This window comes from Lithobates pipiens, unplaced genomic scaffold (genome assembly GCF_037356315.1).
Source record: "Lithobates pipiens isolate NorthernLeopardFrog02 unplaced genomic scaffold, aLitPip1_a1.2 Scaffold_16, whole genome shotgun sequence".
Taxonomy (NCBI): Eukaryota; Metazoa; Chordata; class Amphibia; order Anura; family Ranidae; genus Lithobates; species Lithobates pipiens.
The window spans coordinates 16,367,384-16,384,491 of NW_027507748.1; the positions used below are offsets into that span (position 1 = coordinate 16,367,384).

General features: G+C 46.6%; 1 protein-coding gene across 1 annotated transcript in view; it reads right to left on the minus strand.

The window, feature by feature from the left end:
- Nucleotides 1-6,566, minus strand: part of LOC143984209 (uncharacterized) — a 30,069-nt gene extending 23,503 nt beyond the window's left edge. The window contains exon 1 of the mRNA XM_077484499.1: nt 6,204-6,566. Within this exon, the coding sequence (XP_077340625.1) occupies nt 6,204-6,528 (325 nt within the window). The 5' untranslated portion in view covers nt 6,529-6,566. The remainder of the gene's footprint in view (nt 1-6,203) is intronic.
- Between the last annotated feature and the right edge of the window lie 10,542 nt (nt 6,567-17,108).

Below are 17,108 nucleotides of genomic sequence, written 5' to 3' on the forward strand. Positions count from 1 at the left end.
AGAATCGCATGCGAAGGAATAATGTCAGGGTCCTGGGTCTCCCGGAGGGGGCGGAAGGGGATCACCCAGCCGAATTCGCGGAGGCCTTCTTTAAGACTCTTCTCAAGTTGACTGAGGTACCTCCTACATACGTGGTGGAAAGGGCACATAGGGTACCAACGGGTCGGGGTACCTCAGGGGCCCCGCCGAGGCCCTTCCTTGTGCGATTCCTCAATTACCGGGACCGGGACCGCATCCTCCGGGAGGCTCGGAAACATCCAACTCTGCCCTTTGAGAATACGGTGGTACATCTTTATCCTGACTTCTCGGCGGATCTCCAGAGACGACGCAAAACCTTTACGGATATCAGGAGACGGCTGAGGGAACGGGATCTGAAATACTCCATGCTTTATCCTAGTCGCCTACGGGTCCAGCATGAAGGCTCAGTGAAGTTTTTTGATTCTCCTGCGGAGGCAGATTCCTGGTTGCTGTCCCTGAGATAATTGTTTGGGCCCACCTGTCCAGTTGCAGCCTCGGCGGCTGCTGGGGTTTTTTTCTGGTTTCCCTTCATCAGGTTTGTTACTCATGTTCCAGTTTGAGTACCCCCGAGACCTCCCCTAGGTATTTGAAGTTGAGAATATTTTGACTTATCCTGTCCAGGGTGGGGGGGGGGGGAAGAAGTGGGATATGGTTATACTTCTCCTTCATACTCAAGTTTAGGGGTGCCTTCTGTCCGCACCTCCGGGGGACTCCTGTTGTGTCATATGCTTCTCCATCACACTGGGACACCTACAAAGCCCGGGACTGAGGAGGGACGCACCTTGTGCTGCCCATTTGGGTAAGTTACGGGTCGCCGACAGGCATTGGGGAGCTCTATGGACGCGGACACTGTGTTTATGCAAGTTAAAAAATTTTGCACTCTTTGTTTCTGTGTTTTTTCTTTTTTGGGAACGCTGGTTCGTTTGACCTGTAGTATGGTCATGCCCTTCAGGAATTTTTTTGGACAAGGTTTGGGAAAAAGCTGCGTGTACCTGTTGTTTTGGTTTGCTACACAGCGGCAGGGAGTTTACGGGAATGAGGGGTTAGGTTACTTAGTAGGTGCAGCCTTCCATGTCAATTTTTTTGTTATTTCGCAGATCTATTGTATGTCTGAAAATCATAACCAACTGTATTTCCTCCTATCCCTACAAGGGTACCGTTTAATGTTTATTAAGTTGATGAGTAACAATGGCAGGGTCTATGGTTAATGTGGTATCTTGGAATATCCGAGGCCTGAACGACAAGTTTCGTAGAGCCTTAATGTTCCAATATTTGAAAACGATCACTCCGCATGTGGTGTTTCTGCAGGAGACACATCTGGATGGGAGCAGAGTGCTGGCTTTACGCAGAGCTTGGATACAGAGGGCGCTGCATGCGACATACTCCACTTATTCTAGGGGTGTGTCTATTCTTATTAGTAAAGCGGTACCCTGCACCATTCATCATGTCATCTCAGACCCGGGTGGCAGGTTTTTGATTGTTGTTGCTGATCTCAGTAATTGCAAGATGGTTTTGGTTAACGTTTACATACCTCCCCCTTTTCAAGTACAGATATTGTATGATCTATTAGGCAAATTGGCACCATACATACATCTTCCACTTCTTATAGCAGGGGATTTTAATGCCATACTCTCTGCAACGTTGGATTCCTCTAATACGTCTAGGGTGGCATCGGTTGACCTTTCTGCGTGGGCGGCTACGGCCTCCCTCACAGAATTATGGCGGTGGAAGAACCCCTCCACTAGATGCTATTCTCATTTGTCCAAAACGCATAGATCCTCCTCCAGAATCGATTTGGCTTTTGCTAATGCATCCATGTTGCAGTTGGTGGGTGGAGCCAAATATTTGGCAGGGGGCATCTCTGATCACACGCCGCTTTCGGTACACATTCTTCCTCCTTCGGTTTTTAGAGGAGGGGCATGGAGATTGAATCCGGGCTGGTTAGAGGTGGAGGAGGTATCATCTCAGGTGGCCCCACATTATGCTAACTATTGGAATGATAATGCAGGGTCTGCTGCTCCCACAGTGGTGTGGGATGCTTTTAAGGCATGTATGCGAGGCCATTATATTTCAGCCATTAAGCAGGCACGTAGGTCCCATAATAAAAAAGAGCAGGAGCTGCAGGATAGGGAAAGGGTTTGTGCACGGGCTCACGCCAACGACCAGTCTGATGTCACGTATGAGGCCTTGTTGGAGGCCAGGCGCACACTCGCACTCCATTTCACTGACTTGACACATACCTCTAGAACAAAATCTGCAGAATCCCTTTTTGAGCAAGGGGATAAAAATGGTAAACTACTGGCAATGTTGGTGGCAGAACAGAGAATACAAACCAATATACCCTGTATTGGGAATGCTAGGGGGGATGTACTCACTAACCCTACTGATATTATGGACACGTTTGTGGAATATTACAAGACACTGTATGCTCCTATTCCGGTCTATGATTCCCAAGAATTGGATGCACTATTGACATCCCTTGAAATCCCTGTGCTGTCGGTGGGGGATAGGGAGGCGTTGGAGGCTGACATAAACGAAAAAGAAATTGAGGCAGCTATAAGGGCTTTCCCCCCTCACAAATCTCCTGGGCCTGATGGTTTCAGTATTGAATGGTATAGGCTGCATATGGAGGACTTAGTTCCTAGGCTTAGAACCCTGTTCTCTTACTGTCTCAAGCACCGATGCCTCCCTGATTCCTTAGCTGAAGCGCAGGTGATTCTTCTTCCGAAGCCGGGCAAGGATGTTTTGTCCTGTTCATCCTATAGACCCATAGCGCTGTTGAACCAGGACTTAAAAATCTTGACAAAGGTTTTGGCTACCAGACTCTCCCAGGTCATTACCACCTTGGTTGACATAGATCAGACGGGTTTCATACCGCAAAAATCTACTGACACAAATCTTCGCAGACTGTTTGCTCATTTGCAGATGGAACACGATAGGATGGGTACTAGGGTGGTGGTGTCTCTGGACATGGCCAAGGCCTTTGATTCTGTGGACTGGCAGTATATGTTGGCAGTTCTACGACACATGGGCTTTGGGGACATCTTCATGACTTGGATCTCCTTACTATACAGTAACCCTCAAGCGGCCATAAAGATAGGCACCTCAGTTTCCTCTCAGTTTCCTGTGGGTAGGGGCACGCGCCAAGGGTGCCCGCTGTCCCCATTTTTATTTGCACTCGCGATAGAGCCCTTGGCCATAGCATTGAGGAGGTCATCTGAAGTAGGGGCGTTGGAGGTAGGGGGCATCCGGGAATGCATTGCGCTTTACGCGGACAACATTCTTCTTTTTTTGCGTGATGCAGGGCCGTCATTGGAAGCGGTGTTCGGGGTGCTTGACAAATTTGCCACGTTCTCCGGACTCCGAGTTAATTGGGAGAAGTCCACGGTGATGGCTATTGACTCGGGTGCCAGGGCTCTTGCATCCAGCAGGGTCCCCATTGCTTGGGTGGAGGAGTTTAAGTATTTGGGGATACATATATCACCCCGAGTGGGGGACTTTATGTCTCTCAATCTTCTACCATTATTGACCAGGGTCAAAGTACAACTGGAGGCATGGAAACATCTGCCGCTGTCTCTGATTGGTAGGGTTAACCTACTTAAAATGAAAATCCTGCCGGTTTTTCTCTACCTTTTGCGGAACACTCCGATTTGGATTCCCTGTTCTTTTTTTCGACGGGTTAATAGTCTTTTTAACTCCTTTTTATGGGCCGCTGGACATCCCAGGATAAGTTTGCGTACTTTACAGGAACCCTGGGGTCAGGGCGGATTGGCGCTACCTGATCTTTTCAAATATTTTATAGCGGGACAGATGGTGATTGTTAGGCGCTGGTTGATGAAGGACGCTGGGGATTCAGCGACAGTATTGGAGGCAGCCCGTCTAGGTTCTTATGAGAGTTTGTCCTATCTAGTCTATAGGGGCCCACAGACTGTCTCACCCTTGACCGCCTCCATGCGAATGACAGTACGCGCGTGGGATAAGGCACAGGCTTTGATGAAAACAGAGGCAGGGAGCTGGTCACAGGACACCCCTCTCTGGTTTAATCCCAGACTGTCTCATTTTGGTGCGATTCCGGATCCAGTAATTTGGGCCAGAGTTGGCATCAAACAATTGAAACATATAGTGGGGGGGACAAGACTGTACACATTTGATCAACTGAGAGAAAAATATACCCTTCCTAATTGGTATTTCTTTCGCTACCTCCAGTTGAGGCACGCCTTCCTTACTCAGTTTGGTTCTGATGCTGTGGAACTGGGTGTGTCTCCCCTGGAGAGCATGCTGCGAGGGGAGGACCTGATAAAACCCCTCTCTGCAGTTTATAAAGAACTATTTGTGGAAAGGCCAAAAATGCTTACAAAGTGTAGAGACACATGGAGTGCATTGGTTACGGATTTCGGGGGGGAGGATTGGGATGATATGTGGGATTACCCATTTAAGACGCTAGTATCAGCCAGAGATAGGCTTATTCAATTTAAGTTTTTACACAGGGTGTACTATACCCCGGCAAGGATAGCTGGGATATATGGCACGGATACGGCAGTGTGCTGGCGCTGCCCGGACAATAATGCTGACTTCGACCATGTGTTCTGGCGGTGCCAGCAGATACAGGTATTCTGGAAGGGGGTGACACACACTATACAGACGGTGCTTTCAGTGCCGATTCCTGTTACGGTAGCGATCTGTTTACTCGGGCTGGTGGAGGAGTTGGCGCCCAGAAGGGCACAAAGAATTATGATTTCTCTTTCTTTGTTCTATGCCCGTAAGGCTATTCTGTTGTGTTGGAAGAGTCCAGAGCCACCCACGGTGTCATTCTGGAAAAGTATAATTAACAAATCGCTACCAATGTATAAAGCTACTTACTTGAGCAGGGGATGCCCTAAAAAATTTGAGAAAGTGTGGCAATGTTGGCTAGATGCTAATGGTACTGTGAATTAATCCATTGTGTTGGGGCTGGGTTTTTGATTTCAGGCTTGCTATGCTGGGCGGGGGAGTGATATGAGTATGATATTTTTCTGTATGCGGGTTGGACGGTACTGTTATGGATGTCTTAGACATGTAATATTTGTTATAGTTGGAAATATGGAATGTGATTTAGTATTGGTCGGAAGGCTGCACAGGGGATTGGGGGGGGGGGGGGGTGGTATATGTGTGTTGTACTGTGTGTGTTGATAAAAAACTGTTAATAAATAAAAATTAAAAAAAAAAAAAAATAGATACCACAAAATGAGTAACTATGGCTAACCTATGATAGGAAATTTGTAATTTGCAGGATTACCAGTTGAAAACACAGGAGAAAAAAAAAGGAAAACAGATTTATCTACTTATCAGGCTGAATGTTCAGCAGTCTATTTGGACACTTCCATGATTAGGGCAGGTGTGTACTATGTAGACCTGAGCTGCAGTGCTGAGTAGCAATGGTCAGATGATGAACGTTCAAGGGTGATCATTACAATTTGCCTGGAGATACTCAGTGTGACGGAACTGATCCCACACTCCGATTGAGTGTTTCCGTCTATATACCGCTTCCTAAGTCCTGGAACACAAGTCCAATGGATCTGGCTATAGGAACCCCCAAGAACTAGACGACACCAGTCTTAGAGGACATCAGGAATGACCTTTATTTGAGATCTTACACAAAATATATACAGCGGGGTGACTAAAACCTAACCTAATTAGCATGAGCTAATTATCTAAATCAACACTCAGGCTAGTTGACTGAGGGATAAGACTTTTCGGCTCCTAGCTAATTCAATTGCAGGTTAATTAGCACAAACAACAAAACAACAATAGGTGAAATACTCTTTAGAATCTGTGTCAAGCCAGACTAGACTCATTTACATTATACAAGACACAGTCAGGATGGCTGGAGGTGATGATATTAGCATCTAAGAGTTTGTGTCCCAATAGTGTGATTTAGTCTATTGCTAACATGGCATTTACATATCCAGAGTCTGTGTGTCTTGGGGGGGGCACGGACCTGAATCCAAGTAACACCACCTCAGGGGTCCCCAGTCATGCAGCTCACAAAGAGCACCGTTCCCCCAAATGCGAGGGCCCATAATCACAATGCAAGAGGCTGGCATTCAGTCCCCTCCAAGAGCCTCCCGGCTAGGTCTGTCACACTCAGCTACAGTAGATAAACTATAGAGGTTACTACCAAATTCCCCCTGAGGAAAGTAGATTACCTAGTACAGAGATGTGTGTGGAGCTCAGATGGCGCACTTGATTCCAGCCATTGTGTGGGTTATACCAGACAATGTATTCACAGGAATCTTCCTTCCTGAGGTCTCTCATCTTCCAGCACCCGCTGCTCGTGTTCAGCTGGAATCGGGGCTCCGGGTGACCTCCGACCTTCAGGCTGTCACAGTGGACCTCGGCGAGGTTCATTTGACAAGGTGGGAAGAGCTGAAGAACACCGGACCTCTGAGGACACTTCATGTCACAAAGACCAAATTCTGACCCTGTCTTCACATACACTGTATTTGGAAAGGCAGACCGGACCCCGACCATCCATAGGAGACCTGGGGGAGAAGAAAAACAATATTCTTATACTTCAGTGTGTCGGAGATCCCTTTCAGTGGTAACTATATCACTAGAAGACAGCAGTCTCTGGGAGGTACCACAGCACCTGGGAGGGCTAAGGGGGGGGGATCTTCAGGGATCAGAGAGCAGCAGTTCCCCAGATGTTCAAGACAGCTGACATTTCACCTACCAAATATTTAGAAGGGTAAGTATTCCACATGTTTCTTTACAGGGTGGTGTTGGTTGCCCCATAAACATGTATATACACACCCCAATATCCAATGTACCCCCAAAACCATCACTACAGAGCAGAGGAGATTATATATATATATATATATATATACCTAGGTATCCAGTGTAACACAAAACAGGGCCGTCTGTAGCACAGGGCAAACGGGGCACCTGCCCTGGGCCCAATGTTTGTAGGGGGGCTCGCACTGCTACCCGCGAATTGGGGCCCCAATGAAGGTTTTGCAGAGTGCGCAGAGGACACGGGATGGGAGGCTGTATTCCCGCGCTAGCCAGCTGAGAGGGGGCGGGGCCGGGAGCTCCACTGACGCTCTGACCCCGCCCCCGTACAGCCTGTATGCTCAGAACAGAGCAGCTGTAGTGAGAGCCAGTGATCGGAGTGGGACGCTCCCACTCCGATCACTGGTTCTCACTACAGCCTCTCTGTTCCGAGCATAGAGGCTGAACGGGGCGGGGTCAGAGCGTCAGTGGAGCTCCCGGCCCCGCCCCCTCTCAGCTGGCTCGCGCAGGAATACAGCCTCCCGTGTCCTCTGTGCACTCTGCAAAACGTTCATTGGGGCCCCAATTCGCGGGTAACGGGGCCCCCCTACAAAGCATCAGTGGAGCTCCCGGCTGTTGTAATGAGATCAGAGAATGGAAGCCCCGCCCACATACCTCTAAATGTATGTAGTGTGTTTGGCTGCTCAGGTATGTCCTTGCACCCATAAAATGCCTGACTGCTTAAACCCTAAGCTGTGTTATTCAACTGTCAAGCTGTGCGTTGCTAAAAGTTCTCTGACCATCACCTGTAGCATGTCCGCAATCTCTGATTGTCTCCTGCAGTATGTCTGCAGTCTTTTATTGTCTCCTGCAGTATGTCCGCAGTCTCTGATTGTCTCCTGCAGTATGCCGCAGTCTCTGATTGTCTCCTGCAGTATGTCCACAGTCTCTGATTTACTCCTGCAGTATGTCCGCAGTCTGTGATTGTCTCCTGCAGTATGTCTGCAGTCTCTGATTGTCTCCTGCAGTATGTCCGCAGTCTTTTATTGTCTCCTGCAGTATGTCCGCAGTCTTTGATTGTCTCCTGCAGTATGTCCGCAGTCTCTGATTGTCTCCTGCAGTATGCCGCAGTCTCTGATTGTCTCCTGCAGTATGTCCACAGTCTCTGATTTTCTCCTGCAGTATGTCCGCAGTCTGTGATTGTCTCCTGCAGTATGTCTGCAGTCTCTGATTGTCTCCTGCAGTATGTCCGCAGTCTCTGATTGTCTCCTGCAGTATGTTCACAGTCTCTGATTGTCTCCTGCAGTATGTTCGCAGTCTCTGATTGTCTCCTGTAATATGTCCCCAGTCTCTGTCTCCTGCAATATGTCGCCAGTCTCTGATTGTCACCTGCAGTATGTCGCCAGTCTCTGATTGTCTCCTGCAGTATGTTGCCAGTCTCTGATTGTCTCCTGCAGTATGTCCGCAGTCTCTGATTGTCTACTGCCGTATGTGCGCAGTCTCTGATTGTCTCCTGTAGTATGTCCGCAGTCTCCAATTGTCTCCTGCAGTATGACCGCAGTCTCTGATTGTCTCCTGCAGTATGTCGCCAGTCTCTGATTGTCTCCTGCAGTATGTCGCCAGTCTCTGATTGTCTCCTGCCGTATGTCCGCAGTCTCTGATTGTCTCCTGTAGTATGTCCGCAGTCTCCGATTGTCTCCTGCAGTATGTCCGCAGTCTCTGATTGTCTCCTGCAGTATGTCCGCAGTCTCTGATTGTCTCCTGTAGTATGTCTGCAATCTCTGAACCTCTCCTGTAGTATGTCTGTACTCTCTGATACTCTCCTGTAGTATGTGTATTAATGTGCCCCTTTACTTGCTAAATTATTTAGGATTGCTCCACTGCTCAGTGAGAGGTAATGATGTGTATTAGCCTGTAGCAACCAATCAGCGAACAGTAGTGATCTGCTTTAATCTCTAGCCTGGCCTTGAACCTAACTAACTCTATAACTGCACCGTGCAGCTGAGGCTGCAGAGAAAAGCATGTGTGTGGGAGCTTTGGGGTGCACACCCTAATGCAATAGGCTTGGCATACATATGGCAGGGGTTTGCACAGGCTGGGATTGCATTGGCAACTATCAGCTTGGATAAAGTATTCATATTGGATTAAGCATAAGGCTACTTTCACACTGAGGCGCTTTGCAGGCGCTAAAGTGCTAACAATAGCGCCTGCAGAGCTCCCTGAAAGAGCCGGTCAATTCACTCCAATGTGAAAGCCCCGAGGGCTTTCACACTGGAGCGGTGCACTGGCTGCATCTTTGGAGCGCTGTAGGAGCGGTGTATTCACCGCTCCTAAAGCGCCCCCTCCCATTGAAAACAGTGGGGCAGCGCTGCAAACTCGCCAGCAAAGCGGCGCCTTGCGGGCAGTTTTAACCCTTTTTAAAACCGCCCCGCTAGCGGCCAAATAGTGCCGCTAAAACTACGGTAAATCAGCGCTAGATATAGCGCCGATTTACCGCCAGCGCCCACCCGCCTGAAAGTAGCCTTAAGGCCCATACACACGATCAGACTTTTTGACAACAAACATGCAAATTAGCTGTTTTAAGGCAACATCCGATCGTGTGTACGCTCCATCGGACAAACTTTTTCGGTTTTCATCTGACTTTTGTTGGCTGTGCGCAGAGGCGGCTCTAGGCTTTGTGAGGCCTTAGGCATAACTTAGACATGAGGCCCCACTCACATCTATAATGGGATGAAAAAAATAATTCAAGCAAAAAAAAAGAGCACACTGACACCAGCGCTGAGAGCACGCTGAGACAGAGCACACCGACACCAGCGCTGAGATAGAGCACACCGACACCAGCGCTGAGACAGAGCACACAGACACCAGAGATGAGAGCACACCGACACCAGAGCTGAGACAGAGCACACCAACACCAGCGCTGAGACAGAGCACACCGACACCAGCGCTGAGACAGAGCACACCGACACCAGCTCTGACACAGAGCACACCGACACCAGCTCTGACACAGAGCATACCGACACCAGCTCTGACACAGAGCACACTGACACCACACCACTGTACCACCCCCCTCCCCAGTCACATGCACCCCCTAGTCACATTTACCTCACATATAGCAAGGCTCTGCTCCCTCATAGTTCAGTCCGTCGGCTGCACAGTGCACACAGATAGGCTGAATTAGCTCCACCTCCGTCACGGAAGCCCCGCCCTGGAAGGAGGGTACACTCAGCGATCCTGTGCTGAGATGCTAGCTGTGCCCTGCCCTTGTACAAGAAAGGATGGACAGGATTTAATGGCGGGGCAGGCGGGGCGGGGCAGGCCAGTTGATGGTCTCTGTGTCTGCTGGTGTTCTGACTGGAAGGACACCTGCACTGCAGTTCCACTTCCAGTGAAGTTTTCTTGGCAGGAGTGGGGCGGGGTGTTACAGAGAAGAGAGGAGGCGGGCTGACTGTACTCTGAACGAGGAGGCACCTGGGACTGATGTATGAGGATAGCCAGAGGTGGCTCTTTAGGCAAAGTAGGCGGGAGCGAGGCCCCTAGGAGGGTGAGGCCTTAGGCCACCTCCTACTTTGCCTAATTAGAGAGCCGCCTCTGGCTGTGCGAATGGACAAACTTTCCGGCAACAAAAGTCCAATGGAGCAAAGTCTGATCGTGTGTGTACAGAAAACCATAGGACATTTTTACAAAGTACAAACACCCATGCTCAGAGCCAATGCAAAAGATCAGACAACAATACAGAAGTTGAACAAAGGTGGCGGTAAAGAGCAGAAAACCCACATGATTTGGGGAAAGTTGCCTGAAAAAGTCCTGCTGTGTGTATGCAATACAAGTTCACGGCCGACGCCCTTTGTACAAAAATCCACAGGAAAGTTTGTACAAAGTCCGATCGTGTGTATGAGGCTTTACAAACCCTGTGTTGAAACAAGAGACTGGAACAATGGCAGCTTTTGTCACCAAACAAAAAGATGTGTACTTATTTTGTTGGTTAGATTGAGAAGACCAAACTTGCATAGGGAATGATCACATGGAAATAACCCTTAACTAGAAAACCCCATTGTGCTCAAGTGAAGACTGTTTGGACAAATATACAACCATGAAGACAAAATTCAATAGCTGACACCTTGTCCAACAAAACCTATTGTGTGAATTTTTAGGGACTTGATGGACACGGCTCAGCCATCTAAACATTTATTGGACTGCTCAAAGTCCATCTCAAAACATGGTGTTAGACTCAGGGATATGCAAGTCAGTAATATTTTAAAAGTAATTAAATGATCTTTTATAAGTCATTCAAATTATATGTGATATTTGTAGGTCATAAAAGAGATAATATAATTTTAGTATCTAATGATCTAATGAACTTTGTCATAAATAAATTATATATGAAAGTGTGATTATAAGTAGAAGTGTTTTAGCAACGAATTAGTATTATGAAAAACATATAATCGTGATTATAATGGTATAAGTATTTATCCTATGTTTAGATAAACAAATATTGATTGGATACCCGAATTATACATGTATCCATATAGATAATAATTTTATGTGACTTTGATATATATATATATATATATATATATATATATATATATATATATACCTGTGTCCTTTCTAATCAGACTAGATTTAATAAATATACATTGATATACAGTGCCTTGCGAAAGTATTCGGCCCCCTTGAACTTTTCAACCTTTTGCCACATTTTAGGCTTCAAACATAAAGATATAAAATTTAATTTTTTGTGAAGAATCACCAACAAGTGGGACACAATTGTGATGTGGAACGAAATCTATTGGATTTTTGAAACTTTTTTAACTAATAAAAAAATGAAAAGTGGGGCGTGCAAAATGATTCGGCCCCCTTGCGTTAATACTTTGTAGAGCCACCTTTTGCTGCAATTATAGCTGCAAGTCGCTTGGGGTGTCTCTATCAGTTTTGCACATCGAGAGACTGAAATTCTTGCCCATTCTTCCTTGCAAAACAGCTGGAGCTCAGTGAGGTTGGATGGAGAGCGTTTGTGAACAGCAGTTTTCAGCTCTTTCCACAGATTCTCGATTGGATTCAGGTCTGGACTTTGACTTGGCCATTCTAACACCTGGATACGTTTATTTGTGAACCATTCCTTTGTAGATTTTGCTGTATGTTTGGGATCATTGTCTTGTTGGAAGATAAATCTCCGTCCCAGTTTCAGGTCTTTTGCAGACTCCAACAGGTTTTCATCCAGAATGGTCCTGTATTTGGCTGCATCCATCTTCCCCTCAATTTTAACCACCTTCCCTGTCCCTGCTGAAGAAAAGCAGGCCCAAACCATGATGCTGCCACCACCATGTGTGACAGTGGGGATGGTGTGTTGAGGGTGATGAGCTGTGTTGCTTTTACGCCAAACATATCGTTTTGCATTGTGGGCAAAAAGTTGGATTTTGGTTTCATCTGACCAGAGCACCTTCTTCCACATGTTTGGTGTGTCTCCCAGGTGACTTGTGGCAAACTTTAGACGAGACTTTTTATGGATATCTTTGAGAAATGGCTTTCTTCTTGCCACTCTTCCATAAAGGGCAGATTTGTGCAGTGTACGACTGATTGTTGTCCTATGGACAGACTCTCCCACCTCAGCTGTAGTTCTCTGCAGTTCACCCAGAGTGATCATGGGCCTCTTGGCTGCATCTCTGATCAGTCTTCTCCTTGTCTGAGCTGAAAGTTTAGAGGGACGGCCAGGTCTTGGTAGATTTGCAGTGGTCTGATACTCCTTCCATTTCAAAATGATCGCTTGCACAGTGCTCCTTGGGATGTTTAAAGCTTGGAAAATCTTTTTGTATCCAAATCCGGCTTTAAACTTCTCCACAACAGTATTACGGACCTGCCTGGTGTGTTCCTTGGTCTTCATGATGCTCTCTGCGCTTTCAACAGAACCCTGAGACTATCACAGAGCAGGTGCATTTATACAGAGACTTGATTACACACAGGTGGATTCTATTTATCACCATCAGTCATTTAGGACAACATTGGATCATTCAGAGATCCTCGCTGAACTTCTGGAGTGAGTTTTCTGCACTGAAAGTAAAGGGTCCGAATAATTTTGCACGCACCACTTTTCAGTTTTTTAGTTGCTAAAAAAGTTTAAAAAATCCAATAGATTTCGTTCCACTTCACAATTGTGTCCCACTTGTTGTTGATTCTTCACAAAAAATTTAAATTTTATATCTTTATGTTTGAAGCCTGAAATGTGGCAAAAGGTTGAAAAGTTCAAGGGGGCCGAATACTTTCGCAAGGCACTGTAGATATATATAACCATTTTATACAATGGGGATTATTCAAAATTATGTTAAGCGTATTTTCTATTATATCGGTTACTATAATTCCTGAACACTAGAGAAATATCCGTTAGAACATATATAAAAAACAAATACATATTATAAAAATAAAAATATTAACTTAAAGAGATAAACACCAAACACATGTGAGACACCTGGTGGTTGAAGGTGCTATTACCTTAAAATCATTAGACTCCTGGGAAAGCTAACCATTACATGTCGCCTGCCAATGAGAAGGGAACACATACCTTTTGGGCAGAACTTAGTATAATTTTATGATCTTATTGTTTAAGAGGATATTTAAGAAGCAAGAAAGATGACAAGAGGAAAGAGCTCAGGGACACACCCTGGGGGGGGGGGGGGGGGACACTGGGAGACCCCCAGACAGACTGACCCTCATGCACCATGCATGAATACATATTTTTCTGTTCACGAAGATCCCTGCTCCTTGGTACTCGGAGGTCATACAAAGTAATTGCTCTGTAAGAAAATCCATGTTGAAAGCCACGGCAGCCATCTTAAAAATCCTGGTAACCAACAATCCAGACTAGTAGCCATTTGGAATGGGTAAATATGCCATGTTGATTATATCTTCTATGTTCTCTTAAATATTGATGTTTTGAATATTCTACTATTGAAAATCGCTCTCCCGAATCAATAACCACCTTTTAGATTTTTCTCTAAATTAAATTTTTCATTATAAATTTCTTTTCGCATAGCTGCCAATTTTATTGACAAACAAATGTCTAATTTATTTCACATTATTAACCACTTACTTTTACCTGCAGTATAGTAATGGTTGGACGTGTGAAATACAGACGTTCTGTTTAATTGTCAATTATCAAAAGGTTATTTATTCGGACTTTGCTCCATCGAACTTTTGTTGCCGGAAAGTTTGTCCGTTCGCACAGCCAACAAAAGTCCGATGAAAACTGTAAACGTTTTTTGGATGGAGCGTACACACGGTCAAATGTTGCCTTAAAACAGCTAATTTGCATGTTTTTGTCAAAAAGTCCGATCGTGTGTATGGGCCTTAACACAACTCTTCTCTACCCCTTCTACAGGTATGTGTCAGCTCAACCACATCTTCCACCTTTAATTTGAAACTGGGATCTGCTTGCTAAATTCTGTCTATGTGCTTTTGGTGATCTATGCTGCCTTCAAATTCTTTACCTCTGTCCATATCACTGTGATGTTTATTTTACTTTCTTATGGTCTATACCTAAATTATTAGCTGTTCCTATCTTTACAGCTGTGACCTTTCTGCTCTCTTGCTGTGTCTTCTAGCAGGCATGTACTGGCCATAGGGACTATAGGGAGTTTCCCGGTGGGCCGATGGCTCTGTGGGCTGGTTTTAGTGACAGCCAGTGGCATCGCTGGGGGGGGACTTTTGGGGCTATAGCCCCGAATCTGGGGCCCATAGCCCCAAGTCAGTCCAGGAGTCCCCAACCACAGGGTCCCGGCCCTCTACCTGCCCTCTTTCTGGTGACCCTGATGTAAGGAGGGGCTCTCTGTGTACCCGGATGTAAGGAGGGGCTCTGTGGGGACCCGGATGTAAGGAGGGGCTCTGTGGGGACCCGGATGTAAGGGGTAGGCTCTCTGGGGACTCTGATGTAAGAGGGGCTCTCTGGGACCCTGATGTAAGGGGGGCTCTCTGGGGACCCTGATGTAAGGGGGGCTCTCTGGGGACCCTGATGTAAGGGGAAGGCTATATGGGGACCCTGATGTAAGGGGAAGGCTATATGGGGACCCTGATGTAAGGGGGGGCTCTCTGGGGACCCTGATGTAAGGGGGGCTCTCTAGGGGCTTTTTGCACAATTGCGTACAGTTTATATACTGTTTTTTGCGTGTTTGCAAAATTAAAGTGGGCCGGTCTGGATGAAGTCCAGGGCCAAATTTTTGTCCCAGTCCAGCCCTGTCTTCTAATGAGCCTTGGTGTGAGAAGTTCATTCTGTTAGCCATGTGTTCCTCCTATGCAATCCTGACTAATTCATTGGCAATACCACCACCCAAACTCAGTATAAATTCAGGCCTTATCTAGGGGATGCACAGGCAGGGTTTGCATTGGCAACGATCATCTTGGATAAAGAGTTCATATTGGATTAAGTATTGCACTTCCGCTCAGCACTTCAGCAAATGCACAAAGCGAAAATCCACAATAGACTTCTGCAGAACACTAAACAGACTACAGGTGACCTGATTCTCCATCAAACTTTCATCTCTCATACAGGCTTCCTCTCAATCTCACCGCTCTGTATCATGCACTCCCTACTTTTCCTTCTCACAGTTGCATCCTCTCTGCTTAAATTCTCACTCCTTCACCCACCTTCTCCACCCCACTGCTTATATATATCACCCTCCCTCCTGTCTTCACCTTGTTACTGCACTCATCAGCTCCTGCTAATTCTGAACCCATATACCACTAAAACCTGCAGGCCACTGGGACTTGTCCCCCCACATAAGTCACACTCCCATATCATCTCTCTCACCCTTCTGCTTCTCCTAACTTCTGGAGATATTTCCCCAAATCCTGGACCGCAATCATTTACCTTCGGACAATATGCCCAGCACAACCCATCCTCTGCTAGCAGCCGCAATCCACACAATCTAATTTCTATTCCTCTTCAGCCTAGAGCCAGCCTCCCCTTCTCCTGTGCCCTTTGGAATGCCCGCTCTGTTTGTAACAAACTCACCACCGTCCATGACCTATTTATCACTAACTCCCTGAACCTACTTGCAATTACTGAGACCTGGATTCAAGAATCTGACCTTGTTTCTCCTCTCTCCTATGGTGGCATCCTGTGGACTCGCTCTCCCAGGCCTAGTGGACGGAAAGGAGGTGGTGTTGGAATCCTCCTATACCCTCAAAGCTCTTTTCAGGTTCTTTATCCACCCCCCTCTCTGTCCCTCTCCTCATTTGAAACTCACTGTATTCACTTATTTTCTCCAGTTTCATTGAGAATTGCTGTGATCTATCAGCCTCCTGGACCGGTATCAAACTTCCTTGATGACTTCTCCGCCTGGCTAACCTACTTTCTCTCCTCTGAAATTCCAACACTCATTCTTGGTGACTTCAACATCCCTGTTAATCGTAACACTCCTGCTACTTCTAAGCTGCTGAGCCTAACCTCCTCTCTTGACCTAAAACAATGGACAAGTGCTTCCACTCACTCTGATGGCAACTGCCTTGACCTCATCTTCTCCTACCTATGCACTCCGCACACCCTTTCCAATATTCCTTTTCCTCTCTCTGATCACCACCTTATTAGTTTCACCCTCTCCATGTCTGCCTCCTCCTTGCCTTACAACTACCAAACAATTACCCGTAGAAACCTTCGTCATCTTAACCCTTATCTTCTTTTTTCTGCTACAGATTGTCTCTACGACAAAATCTCATCCTTGTCCTGCCCCAACTTGGCTACTTCTGTCTACAACAGTTCGCTGTCATCCACCCTGGATACCTTCGCCCCCCTCACTATGCACAGAATCAGACCCCCCGACCGCTACAACCCTGACGGACATTACCAGAAGCATCAAAAAACGTAGCCGGGCTCTTGAGCATCTGTGGCGTAAAACTAAGTCATAGCAAGACTTCAGCCAATATAAATCTGCCCTCCAAAAATACCATTCCTGCCTCCACGCTGCCAAACAGACCTACTTTATCACTCTCATTAACACCCTCTCACGCAGTCCCCGTCAACTCTTTTCTACCTTTACCACTCTACTTCATCCTCCATTACCTCCCCCCACTAACTTACTCACTGCCCAGGAGATTGCTTATCACTTCAAAAATAAGATTGAGACAATTTGTCTCGAGAGCTCCGCTCTACAGACATCTCCCTCACTTTACACTCCTTGTCCTCTTTTAACCCAGCTACTATAGAGGAAGTCACTAAACTTTTTTTTATAATGCCCACCTAACCTCCTGCCCCCTGGACCCTGTTCCTTCTCAAATACTACGGTCACCATCTGACTCTATCCTACACTCCTTAACCAATATCTTCAACCTCTCACTCTCTACTGGCATCT